The following is a 14,167-nucleotide window of genomic DNA, read 5'->3' on the forward strand; positions in this document are numbered from 1 at the left end:
GCTAAGGGCAACCCAGCCAGGCCTGTGCATTCTGTTGAGAGGAAACTTCCCTGTAACTTAAAAACAAAAAATGTTTACCAACCTCCCCCTCAACACACACACTGTTTTTTTTTTTTTTTAAAGGTTTGGGCAGATGAACAAGACAAGATTTGAACAGCGCTCACTTGGAGTAGCCAGACCTCTACTGGCTGGAGGCTGTAACGACCCGAGTGTTTTCTAAGGCCGGATGGGTCCTGCCAGAGTACAAGATCTGAATTCATTCACCCTGTGAGATGAATTCACTCTCCTGTTGCAAACCTGGCCCAGGTAGAACCCATTCTTCTCTTCTGATGAATGAAAGAACACAGACACCCCAACTGCACTTGGAGAGCTCACAAAAACACACGCCAACTCAAAGACTGGCTCTGGCCATCAAACAAAAAGCAATGTGAGATTCAACACGTTTACAGCTAAGACTCCGTGTATACGCTGGCAGGAAGCAGAATCAAAAAACCTGAACAGAATTCAAGATTTCAACCCCTTCTAAGTTCATAACATTATCTAATACTCCTTTGGCATGAAGAAAGCGTGACTGGGGAGCACTGGGGCCCCCTGACCGCTCCCCTCCCCGGCCCCTTCTAGAACAGCACAGCACCAGCTTATGTGTGAGCAAAGGCATTTATACATCTGGCCAGTACACCGTTTTTCATAAATAAAGGTTGAATGTGACTGAAACAAAAAATATGTATACGAGATGTAAAAAGATGCCTGAAAATACTATTAATCACAACAACCAAAAAGAGTAACATAGCCCATGCAAAAGGGAAAAAACCAAACAAAACAGGAAGGATGGAGGGATGGACAGGAGGAAGTCTGGGGGACGTTCAGCTTTTAAGGGATGTCACAATATTATTCTCCATGTCGCTTCAGAAGATGTTAGGTTTCATGTAGTTCATCCCATTATTCCTACCCTGAACTTTCTTAAAATACCTCATTTCGGTTCACATAACTTTAGCATGATAGCAGCCTCTCTTTAAAATAGGAAAATAAAGGATTCTGCCAGTTAATGTTCCTCCTTCTTATGTTCAATTAATAAACCAACTCAGACTTCCAATTTAGGAGAACGTGCGCACGGCCAGGCACAATCTATTGGGGACACTTCTTTTAGACTCACTAGCTTGAGCTTTGAAGCATCTCCTTGGTATGAAGTGGAAACTGTGAGCTCCAGGTGAGAGAGAGCATTATTTTCCTCTAAAGGGAAGCAGACAGTGTTGCTTTCCTTGCCATTTCACGTTCTGGCGTTTGCGTTTTTTCCAGTCAATACCCGTGAGCCCATATTTCATAGGGAAAAAGGGACACTCCCGTGGATGCCGTCATCAGGGAATCACAGGTGATGTGGTCCCGACAAGCAATACCCACAAGGGAACAGCAAGGGGGAGGCAGCAGCTCTGCTTAGAAGAGACCTGGTTGGGTGAACCCCAATCTGCCACCCGCCCTCACATTCTGTCTTGTTTTAGCTCGGAGGTATAATCCCTTAGGTTAAAGGCCAGGTCCTAGGAGTCTGTAAACACTGTGATTAGACTCCAGAAAGGTTTCCATAGGGTTCTTTAGATTAGGAAGAGTTGCTCAATCGGTCAATACTCACTGACCTGAGGTCAGGCCAGGGCACCCAATACCGGGGCAGAAGGCGGCTCTGGCCTCACCCTGCAGAAAGGCTGCACAGCGCAGGCGGGGAGATGCGTGAGGTCAGGTCACCAAGGAAAGAAAAGCCGGAGACAGGAAGTGTGCCTTCTGAGAGCGTCTTCTTTGTCATTTTGTAGGGAAAAGATACTAGGTGTGGAATGAGGATAACTGTTCCTTCTCATGAATCGATAGGGTTTTGGCGAAGAGCAAAGAGAAAAGATACAGATTTCCTCTTAGTTTTATGTAACCGATAGGTTCTCTAAGTGCAAAGGTCGCTGGGTCCACTCTCTCTCCCTCCGACAGTTAACAGAAGTGATAGTTGTTTGTGAAGCGCTAGCTGTAGCATTGTACACACGCGTAAAAGGTGATTCTGGGAACAGATGTCCTCTGGAGGGTGGTCTCAGTGGCCGGATGGGAAGACTGGCTGGGGGTGAAGCTTGGTGCCCAGTAAGGCACACAGGTCAGTGTACTGGGAGACGGTCAATCAACCGGTCTGATACGTTGAGGCATGACTAACCTTTAAGACAAATGCAGTGGCACGCTTTATTAACACTGAGGACGCAGCCGTGTCACTGTCGACGTGCCCGTGCCCCAACCTGCATCTGGACAGTCACCACAGGCGTCTCTGCACGCTTTAGAAGCTACTTTCAGAACTGGGAGAGTTTCCGAAGGAAGATGCTGTTAAAACACTTAGCTGGCTTGTTTACTACATACAGTCTCACTGTGTCGAGGACATAAAGTAAGAATGTAAATCTTCTGTGCAAAAGCTATCTCTGAGGCATTCAAAAGTAACAGACTTCTGTTTTTTGTTTTGTCTTTACCCTCGTCCTATCACAGAGGGTTCAAAGTCATCTCACACAGCAGAGGCAGCTGGACTGCTCCGTCCTCTGCTCATGTAATCACAGGGCTCCAGGGAAGGGATCCTCTGATCTTTGGACGTTTATAAAAAGCACCTAAGAGACCCTCAAACATGAATCCGTAGGAGCCCATGGAGCCTCCTTTGTAAAGCACTGTCGCATTCAGCCGGAAGCCTGTGGGGACCCCACGGCTCTCCCGCCCGGTGCTGGGCCCCCTATATGGGATGTCACAGGGAGGGCACCTCTCGGGGCTGCCTTTGTGGATCTGAGTCCTCAGACTATCAGCACATGCGGGACATCAGGACGGGACATCAGGAAGGACACTGGCCCACACCACTGACAGCAGGACTCAGGACCTCAGGTTCGGGAGGAAGCAGCCCGGTGCGGTCGAGCAGAAGGCTGGGGACACCGCGCCCGGTCGCGGCCCTGACGGCATGCGTCGCCCGAGCCCCTTCCAGGGCCCGAGCGCTGCAACCACAGATGTCGGTGGATGTGGCCAGTTGATGCAATGGTCCCCTCTCCTGGGGGCACCGTAGGAGCGTCCTCGAGAGGTCTGGCCGAGGCCACGCCCCTGGCTCACACTTCTCACCAAGGCTCTAGCCCCGCTGGTCTCAGCCGGAGGCGGCGGAGAGGCTTCCCCAGAGACCTGAGGCGACGTTGGAAGTGCAATAATATTGTGACACCTCAGAGAAGTGGAACAGGTAGCTCATTACCTGGGAGAGTAAGGGCGCCTGAGAGTCTTGTGGGAGGGAGCGGTGGGGATGGAGCTAGGCTGAGGAAAGGGAGCTGGCTGCTTCGACCACCCATCGGCACTGCAACCCCACAACCGACTGTGGTGATCAGAAGACGAGAGTCAGAGAAAGAGACAAGACAGGCAAGGGCGGCACTACACTCTGTGTCCTAGAGCCCCTCTCCCTGACAAAGCTCTACCCAGAGTCATGCTGTACCATCCGGGGGCAAGAACCAGTTCTGAGTCCTGCATTTATGTTTTTAAATCACATGAGATTCCAACAACAGGACTGTGTGTGTGTAAAGGAAATTACAAGCACTTACATGCAAAAAACACAGATGTACTTGCAGATAATGCAATCAGTTATTTCAGAAAGAACCAAAGAAGGATTCATGGGCCTTAATTCAAATGGGACCAAAGGGACGAGAGCAGGAAGCCTCAGGGAGGGTGCCACCCGGCCAGATCACTCAGGCAGGGGACAACGCGTCCCCCCACCAGGACGACCCTCAGATGGGTATTTCCTTCTGTGAAAACAACAGCACCACTGGGGGGGCGGGGGGCGGGCCATGGCCCACAGGCTGGCTCCGAGAGGGGGGAATGCTCACGTGACCTGATATGAGGACTAAAGTGCGCCTGAGAACACAGGCTCTCCTGACCTGGCAGGTGTCCCTAAGTGACCTGGGTGTGCAAAGGCCCCGCCAGAGTTCTAACAACTGTTGCAGTTCAACAGACCCAGAGACACGGGACGGGCGTGAACTGAGCTGACCGCAAATGGGACACCAGGCCAAGGGGTCCACAGGACCAGGGTCCCTACGGAGCAGCGCGCCTGCCCCGGCACTCATGGCGGTTCTGAGAGCAGTGGTCCAGAGCTGGTCTTCACCTGAGGACAGCGAAGGCCCCATTTTATAAGGAATACAAGGTGTGGAGGGGAGCAGTCACCGTGGCACAGAAGGGCCAAAGGCCTCCTCTAGGCCACACACTGAGTCAGCGGCACAAGAGGACACGGGAGACCCCCTCAACTGGGGCCCTGCCAGTAGGGGGAGGACCAAGAGGATGCGCCAGCACCTCCCTGTGGGAGGGGGTCTCCAGCTTGATCCCCACCTTGAGTCTGTGCACACGCTTGATCGTCTGACGGGATGAGTGTAAAATCCACCTAAAATTGCCTTTTGTTGTTGGGTTACCAGAGGTTATCTGCTGAGCGCTCCACGGCATGTTTGTCAAGAATGCACAGCAGACCAGAGTGAGGACGGCCACGTGCTTTTCCTATCTTAAAGGGAACGGACTGCACGTAATTGCTGAAGCCCCTTGCAACTCTGTTTTTCAATTAGCATCGATCACACTCGGTAAGATGAGCTGAAAGGCAAATGTGTGTTTAATGATGGAACACTCCAGGCCATTCGTCTTCTCCCCGAAGACTTGGAGCATCTGTTTGCTCGCTGGGAATAAGCAGGACTCCTCTCTCCCACAGAAATGATGACTGATGGATGGAACTTCCACAGAAGTCTAACTTGTTTGCTACGGCTTCTCTAATGTTACTGGGTGGATAAAAATGAATTCCTCACTAGCGATTTTTTTTTTAAACTATCAAATTAAATGTGTTCATCATGTTAGAGTATTTTCTTATTCCCAGCATAATCTGAGTGTAGAATTTTTGGACTAAAAAAAAAAGTAACTAGTTTATTTTGATACTCAAAGTTAGATTAAAAACAAACAACTCAGTAACTCTTCCCCTTAAGGACAAAAAGCTAACATCCAATGGGAAAGATAAAATAGCGGGTCATAGAAAATAAATGTTTCAAGAGCACCGCTCAGAAAAATAGCTGAGATTATATCCTGTAGAATTGGTCTATCCCTACTTAGAATGTGGTAACCCAGTACATTCTCCTCTTTAGTGCAAGAGTTCATTCCTTTCATAAATTTCCTGGTAGAACGTATGTAGCCCATTTGAATATTTCCCGTGATATGACGACATGGGGGCAGCTTTTCCCACTTCTGGACAGTTCTGGTTGTGAGAAAAATTATTTCTCCTGTTGAATTCAAGTTGGCTAAGGCCATTCTGGCTACTTATGCACTGACTGAAGGCATATTGTGTTTAAAAAGAAAGAAAGAAATTACACAACTAAATAATCCCTTTAAGAAGAATTGCTTGATAAGAAAATATTTAGGTCACACTTGGACTTTTTAAGATTGAAAATAAGTCTCCCCATTTCTTCCACTCACCTGTAACCCTAACAGTAAACATTTAGGCCAGGCTAGTTAAGAATGAATATGGTGACGTGGAAAACTAAATTAGAATTTTTAAATAATCTGGACATCCATGAAGCTTAATACCTAGCCAAGTCTTAGCTCTGCTGGATTATGCTAGCAGCTCCCACCAATCTTTTACTTAGACCATGAGCACATATAACAAAATACTTCATTTGAATTTTACCTTTTGTTTATTACCTAAAGAATGTGCCACCCTATTAATGAAATAACTAAAAAATAAGAAGTATGAACTGTGTGTTATGGAGGAAAAGATTTCCCAATGTTGCAGAAGTACCATTTCTAAACAAAGGCAACAATTTACAGAGAAGACAACTTCTCCATAAAATTCTCTCCTACCGAGGAGGAGAACTCCATGATTTTACTGCCAACACTGGGGTCACTTTAGACAAACCGTTTGTTTTGATACAGATGGTAACATTTAAAAAACAAGTGCGCTGAGCCACAGACACACTTGGGGAAAGTCAGACATGTTTCCATTAGTTTTTGGTCTCAAGCGTCTAATTATACCAGCCTGCTGAAACCATGACCACACAGACCAAATCTGGAAACATAACGCTATGCTTCATTCTACCTACATACAGTACCAGGGGACCTTAGGAGGATGAAACATAAAGCAATATAAACACTAGGATACTCTAAGTATACAAAATACTTCGTTTCTCCAAGAGAAAAACACAAATTTGACATTTTCCAAAATATTTATATGATAACTTGAGAAACTGAAGACAACTTCAGTGGTAAGGATGGAGGAGTTTGGAAGAGTCTTGAGCATTAAAAAAATCTAAATTTGAAGGCACTTACATTTTGCTATCTTCCAGCTGAAGAGGTAACTCTTAAAAGGGTATGGCACACGGCATACTTGTGACATTTTCCTCCAATTTTAAGATTGTGGTGTCAGCAACCCTTAAGACACAGCCTCCTGATTCTTGTTAGTGATCTCAAAGCCCTGCATTTCTTGAAGCCAAACACACATGCATGACCCCTGCAGGTCCAGCCTCTGGCTCCTTCCTAAAAGCTGTGGCCTATAGGGTCACCACTCTGAGTGGGGCCATGAGAAACTCCAACACCTGCCAGGGGGTCATGAAAGCCGCCGTGCAGGGACTTCTAAGGGCTCTGGCCAGATGGGAAATGTTATCCAAAGATCTCAAGGCAAACTCTCTTCTCTTTCTAAGTCACTGCCCCAGACTCTGTTAGGCCAATGTTCACATGGTCCCAACAGGAGTCTGAAAATGCTGATCCAGTTTTAGTTCTCAGGTTCTCAATCCCTTCTCAGAGCAGCATTCGCCTTCAAACGTGAGTCCAGAATGGCCACTTGGGTGGAAACTACCCCAGACCATGTGTGGACTGATTATAAAGGGTTTAGTTAGACGATCAAATACCCGTAGGTGCTCCTATCGCTGACAGAGTAGGTGATGAGTTCCTAAATGCTTTCTACATGAAACAGGGCTCTAAACATAACTTTCAGTTTTAAAATCTTTAAGGTACTAGAAGAAAGCATTTAGAGCTAGAAGAACCTCAGAGACCATTCAGCAGAAACCGCTCATTTCACCATAGAAGCTAACCACTTTGCCCCAAGTGACACGGTTAAGATTTGTGTGAGGGCTATAGGAGCCGTGGGCTCCTGGTACCCATACACTTTCTGGTATTAAGCTTGGTCTAACAACCTAGAAGGAAACTAGACAGTCATCGGGGTGCCTTAGTGTCTTCACTTCTGTTGAAATGGCATTACCTTGGAGACAGGCCCCCATGGGAGCAGTTGGTAGGGGAGGTCAGGGGGCTGGTCCGGCTGCTGGGATGTCGAGAGGGAGTCCGGCCAATGGTGTTGCTCGGAGAGCCCTGGGGGAAGGCAGAAGAGCTCCATCACGCGAGGGATAAATACAGGACACAGTTCCGCTTGCCCCTCGGCCCTTGAACCCCCGTGCAAATAAATGGGCAGATTCTGCATAATCAGGGTGATTTTTTTCCAGAATCATAAGGTCAGTTTTAAGTGCATACAAACCCAAAATGGATAACTGTCCTGCAGGCATTCCCAAAGCTGAGTGACTGCTGTCAGCTGGAGCAGACAGAGTGGCAGACACAACTGAGCATCTGCTCTACACGGGGACGGGTAAGTGGAGGCCACCAACCGTGACCCAAGCGCTCACCACACTGGTGTTACTGGAGTTCTTGAGGTGGTTATGCAGGAGTTTGGTGGCACCATCCTGGAATGTTTTTGGCAAGGCACCAAGTAACATGGTAAATTCAGGAGTGTTCAATTCAAACAGAGAGATGAGCACAATCTGTGCTGCCTAGAAACGGAAGAGATGGTTAATTTACGTCACGTACAATGGCCTGTCTTGGTCAAAATGCTCGTTAAAGTTGTTTTACTTTATTTTATTTATTTATTTATTTTGGCCGCACCACGCGACTCGCGGGACCTTAGCTCCCTGACCAGGGATTGAACCCGGGCCCCCAGCAGTGAAAGCACAGAGTCCTAACCACTGGACCACCAGGGAATTCCCAAAATTGTTTTCAAAAGAAATCTGTTTTGTATGAGTAGAATAAATAATAAGAGGACATCTGTGCCATAAAAAAAACAAACAGCACCGAGAGGAAATACCATCATCCACTATAAACAGCCAAACTTCAATATGGAAATCAGCCCTGGTTTCACTGAACACCCTGGCCTTGGATTTTACAACAGCACATTAACAATAAATTCCGGAAACTTTTTTCCTCTGCTGTCCAACACTAGGGACAAAGCTGGTGAGTACATCAATGAAACAATCAGAACATTTGAAAAGGCTTAAGATTGTCCATTCTAGTAAGTCAGAACCGGACAAGCTCCTAGCACACCCTGGAAAGAACAAGTTTCTGAACAAGCTACCACTGTGTTATCTTGAAAAACCACTTTTCCTAGCGACTAAGAAACGTTAGAAATAGAGTTCAAATACATCTGAAAAACTCCTACTTTTACATCTATGAATTGAGGACAGAGACAGTCTTTGGGAAGCAAACTAGATTTACATGGTACGAATTAAAAAGTTATTACTCTTCTGCCTTTTGGAAAATGTTCTACTTTTCTTTATTAGAGACAACATATGCTCGTAGTGGCTACAGCAGCAGAGTGGGGAAGAGCAAGCAGCTAGAACACCAGCAGTGAGACCCAGGCTTCCCCGGAAAGCTACATGCCTGCTATGGTGCTCGAGCTTCGAAAACAGTGCCCTCGGAGTTAGTTACAAGGGTTTTGATTTAGAAGAACTATTCCAAAAGAAAATTTTAGTTAGTACTAACAGGCATTTCTTACAAATTTCTAAGAGTCAAAAGAAAGGAAAACATATTATGAAAATCTTTCGACTAGAAGCAAACATTTATTTTTCCAAAGACTGTAATATTTAGGATTGCAGTAATTATCCTAAATTTTTTTCCACTATATAGAATATTACATAGAAACATGTTTGCTGAGAAATTTTTTGGAAATAAACACCCACAAAAAATCCCACTTCAATGCTTTTATAATGTTAAAATTAATTCTAGGTCCAGTTAATATAAAATTACTATTTTGCACCTGGAGAAGGAAAAAAACAAAATCCAAAGACCCAAATGTATTTAACCAAAATGAAAACTTAATTACAAATTTTGAAATATCAGTAGAATAACATATTTTACACAATAAAAAATTATCTTTCATAATGTCATAAGCATTTATTAAGCACAGCATTGGGCAAAAGGATCTTACTTTTACCCTTGACTTCCAAATATGGTCATTAATAGCCTCTCTAACCAAATTAAATCATAAGGGCCAGTGTGCTTTCACAAGACAGGCAAAAAACATTATTATTGATTGTACTAAAACACACATTTCTACATGTCATTATTGGAACAGTTTTAACAAATCGTTATCTGAAGAAATCTATTTCACCATCAATTTAACACACTGTTAATATGATTTGTATAAAAGCAAATTCCCCAAATCATGCAAAGTAACCTGTGCATTAAAAAAAATTTTATTAGATGTTGGAAAAAAATGCATGCAGAAAACACTGCACTTCAAAGAGAAGCAAAGAAGCAGACTTGAGTTTTGGCCAAGGGAAAAAAATCAGCATCGCCAATAAGAAAGTTGAAAATGCTGAAAATGGCATTAGAAAACTATTAAATGTATTATCACATTTTTGAATAGCATGTTTTTATGTGAAATGTGCCACTGTCTTTAGACCTAATTTCTTCCCAGAATGACAAGAAACCTGATACTAAAAATTTATTTGGGGTTTTCCATGAAGCAAATTATAAAACTGGTAGGATCTTTTAAGAACAAGAGGGCTGCAAGGTGACAGGCCTAGAGACTGTGCTAATTCGTGGCTACTTAACATTAGTGACTTTTCGTCATATGGGAAAAGAAAGCGCAGCAGACTTCAACTTCTACCCACTGAAGAACCTTCTCTCAATAACCCTAAAGTTGAATTTTGATAAGAAATCAAATAGAAAGACAGGGAATTCTGAAAATAACTCGTTGGACAGATGGTATGTGTGTGACTTATGCATATAAGTGAATATAATTTGTTTTTGCATTTTCCAAAATATAAAATGTAAATGATTTTATTAGTTTTCAAAAGTAACCCTTTGGCCTAAAGCTGTTTTCAAAGTAAAATCTTTTTCTGAAACCCAAGCTCCAGAAATGGATGGAAACTATCATTTAAGTATATTATTTTTAAAAGATTTCACATCAAAGTTTTAAAAGGAATGAGACTGTTATGATCCTGAAACATTTTATCTACAACTCTCTGTATCAGTGAGGAGTCTGAATACCAGAATGTCCAGGCAAGGATGACAACTGGGTTATATTTATTGTTACCATCAATATGCTCTCACTGCAGGAATAATTCCAAATATGGGCATGGGCTGGAGAGATTCATTTTAAAAAGCCTGGGGCAGAGCTCGTGTTCAATAATGAGCCCAAAACCAGAGGGTGTCGCTGTCCCAACTTGGAGCTCCTGCCCCACGTGAGGAAGGGCCATTGAAAAGCCAGACCAAACCAAAACCTCTGCTGCTGACGTTTTCTAACGGGCAACTCTGGGGCGACATACTTTAACGACCAAGTGGCGACCTAAAAGGAAATGACTCCCACTTGTGCCCCTACAGTAGAACTTGGGGGGTGAGGGTAAAAGGGCCTTCAAATCTCACCGCTAGTGTCTGAAAAGAACCTGCAAGCTATCGATGGCCTTGAATGCCATGTGCCTCACAGCAGAAAAGGATTCTTCCAGACAGGAGATCAATAAAACTCTGACAAATGTTTCAGTGTCAGTATTAATTATGGAGAACTTAAAATTTGGGGAGAGGGCTTTTTAAATTTATTAAACAAATATTACTGCTCCCTTCAGACTGTGATTAAAATTGCTTTAGAAAAACCACCAAAGAGAAGGTATTTCAAAACCTTCGGACATTTTAAATTTAGTATCTCTCCATTGCTATTTTGTTAAAATATGGTAGAAGCCTGTCTGCAACGTGGCTATTTCTTTGGGAAGGCAGTTAATCATAAAACATACCAAAACACAACATTTACACAGGTGCACGCACGCACGCGCACGCACGCTCTGGCTCACGTAGTATTATGTTAATTTTAGGGTTCTTCAAAATCTTCTGTGTCTTCACAAGGGTAATCAGGATTAACAATCTCAATGCAAACACTGAAGTGTCTTTTTGCAAGTTAGCACACAGTTTTAAATCTACCTGTTTACAATTTTCTTCCAAGTTTCCTTCTCCAGGCCCAGAGCAGGTGGAGGCTGACCTAGTGGGGAAATCCTCACCTATTCGACTACGCTGAAGCGGGGACGGACAAACAGGAAAGGGGTAGGGTTTAATCAGAGACAAGAAGCACGCGCTCAAAACCATGGTTATTGGTAAGCTGTACAGGTATTTGGCTTCTTTTCTAAAGTCATATATATAGAGAGAGATTATACAATCTAAAAGTCTGTGAATAATAACGGAACAGTAACAGTATCCTTAAGAATAATAACAGGAACTGCCAATGTTAAACCACCATCATTGGCTAAGTCCTTCATAATCATCACAACGCCTCCTGGAAGTAACAGTGTTCTTGCAAACAGATCAAAATGAGACTTGAGCGAGGCAGTCATATTCAGCTGAAGTTCAAATCTTATTTGATGGTAAAACTCTGAGCTTTTAGATTAGGACACGCTGCCTATGTATAATCAGAGATTTAAAATTTTTTTCAAATAGAAATGTCGACTTTTGAAGGCTATTTATATACACTTTTCCTGCTCCAGGCAACAGCACCTTTATAATCTCTAATTTTCTTTGCCATGCCTTTACTTCCCGCCTTTCTCAAAACAACATTTGGCGGCTAATAAATCTGCTAGTTCACTTGACAAAGCAGGTGCTCAATGTTAGAGAATCACGTATGATAAGGGAAACATACAGGGATTCTGAACCCTAAAATATAAACATACCATTAAAATTTCTATTGTCATTACCGCATTCCCTTTGCCTGATGGGAAAAAAAAAATCTTCCTAATGCTGGAAAAAATTTGGACCAGCAGCAAAACCAAAGCAACCCTCAAGCAGTAATAGCTGAAGCTACAACAACAAACAGAGTAGTATCTATCTAGGTTTTTATATGCTTTATTGCAGTTGGGCCTCCCAACAATGCCTAAAGCAAATATCATGATTCCCATTTCATGGATAATAAACAAGGATTCAGAGGTTAAACTACTTGTTCACACCGCTAAAAAGTAGCAGAGGCAGAAGTCAACAGAGGTCAACTCTAGAATACACTGTATTATCCTAATACGGACACAGTGCATTAAGAAAGGTCTAGTGATTTCTCCAGAGAAGATATACAGGCTGCCAACAAACACATGAGAGGATGCTCAACATCACTAATCATTAGAGAAACGCAAATCAACACTACAATGAGGTATCACCTCACACCAGTCAGAATGGCCATCATCAAACAGTCTACAAACAATAAATGCTGGAGAGGGTGTGGAGAAAAGGGAACCCTCTTGCACTGTTGGTGGGAATGTAAACTGATACAGTCACTATGGAGAACAGTCTGGAGGTTCCTTAAAAAACTAAAAATAGAACTACCATATGACCCAGCAATCCCGCTACAGGGCATATACATGAGAAAACCATAATTCAAGAAGAGTCAAGTACCACAACGTTCACTGCAGCTCTATTTTCAATACCCAGGACATGGAAGCAACCTAAGTGTCCATCAACAGATGAATGGATAAAGAAGATGTGGCATGTGTATACAATGGACTATTACTCAGCCATAAAAAGAAACGAAACTGAGTTATTTGTAGTGAGGTGGATGGACCTAGAGTCTGTCATACAGAGTGAAGTAAGTCAGAAAGAGAAAAACAAATACCATATGCTAACACACATATATGGAATCTAAAAAAAAAAGATTCTGAAGAACCTAAGGGCAGGACAGGAATAAAGACGCAGACGTAGAGAATGGACTTGAGGACATGGGGAGGGGGAAGGGTAAGCCGGGATGAAGTGAGAGAGCAGGACGGACATATATACACTACCAAACGTAAAATAGATAGCTAGTGGGAAGCAGCCGCATAGCACAGGGAGATCAGCTCAGTGCTTTGTGACCACCTAGAAGGGTGGGATAGGGAGGGTGGGAGGGAGACGCAAGAGGGAGGGGATATGGGGGTATATGTATATGTATAGCTGATTTACTTCGTTATACAGCAGAAACTAACACACCACTGTAAAGCAATTATACTCCAATAAAGATGTTAAAAAAAGAAAAAAGTAAGGTCCAGCGTATGTCTGTGTAGTTTGGTCAACACAACTCTCAGGACTCCCATACTTAAAAGATGGAAAAGGTTACTCTGGGAATAAAGCAGGCCAGTTAAAGCTGGGTGGGGCTTTTCCATCCATCCCAGTCAGTCCCAGCCAGGCAAGCGCGCCTCCTGACGACTGGGTCGTGTTTTGGTTTAGGTTGTGTTTCCTCCCTCCTCAACACCTTAAATATTCAAACACCCGACTCCCTCTGAGAGGAAACACCCCAGAACACTGACATAAAAAGAGAAACAAAATATCAAAAACACTGAAGTCAGTGAATCAAGAGTTTTGTCAGCTTAAAATGTGTCTAAAGTTGTTTCCCAAATAGGAGATATACCGAGGAGGCGCTGCACTGCCTGCAAACTTCCCGAGTACTGTTTGTATAAAATTAATATTCTCTAAGGATAGGGTCAATATGAGAGTTTACTGCATAGATTTGAGACTGTAGGGCTCTTCTAGTATTTAGAATGTAACCTTGCCCTACTCTTAGGAAATTAAGTCAGCACCAACAGGAGAACTTGGTTCATGATCAGAAAGTGCTTTTCTGATCATGAAAATCACCAAGATTTCCCTAGCACCTGATACAACCTTTTAATAACTGCAAATTACAGGCAAGGCAAAACATATGTCTACTTAGAAGAGATAAGCAAGCAAATCTTTAGTGCACTAAATTATCCAGATGAAAATGCTGCCTGTTTTCTTTCCTTGCAGATTTAAAATAACAGTGATGACAATTTAAAATCTTAGCACAGAGTGATATATACCATATCACAATTTCTAAGCATTTTAATTTACTTAGGCACTATATTCATTTAGACAATCTTTAGAACACATCTCAAATTCTTGG

The 14,167-nt window shown here is 43.4% G+C and overlaps 1 protein-coding gene across 20 annotated transcripts in view; it reads right to left on the bottom strand.

The window, feature by feature from the left end:
• Nucleotides 1-14,167, bottom strand: part of CLASP1 (cytoplasmic linker associated protein 1) — a 268,556-nt gene that overhangs the window by 38,566 nt on the left and 215,823 nt on the right. For 11 of the 20 annotated variants that reach the window (XM_067742183.1, XM_067742188.1, XM_067742189.1 and 8 more), the window contains 3 exons: nt 7,662-7,805; nt 7,247-7,353; nt 3,233-3,349 (listed from right to left, as the gene is read on the bottom strand). In XM_067742183.1, coding sequence (XP_067598284.1) covers nt 3,233-3,349; nt 7,247-7,353; nt 7,662-7,805 — 368 coding nt within the window. The remainder of the gene's footprint in view (nt 1-3,232; nt 3,350-7,246; nt 7,354-7,661; nt 7,806-14,167) is intronic. The other 9 variants (XM_067742204.1, XM_067742203.1, XM_067742201.1 and 6 more) reach the window with 1 other exon arrangement.

Source organism: Pseudorca crassidens, chromosome 6 (genome assembly GCF_039906515.1).
Source record: "Pseudorca crassidens isolate mPseCra1 chromosome 6, mPseCra1.hap1, whole genome shotgun sequence".
Lineage (NCBI taxonomy): Eukaryota > Metazoa > Chordata > Mammalia > Artiodactyla > Delphinidae > Pseudorca > Pseudorca crassidens.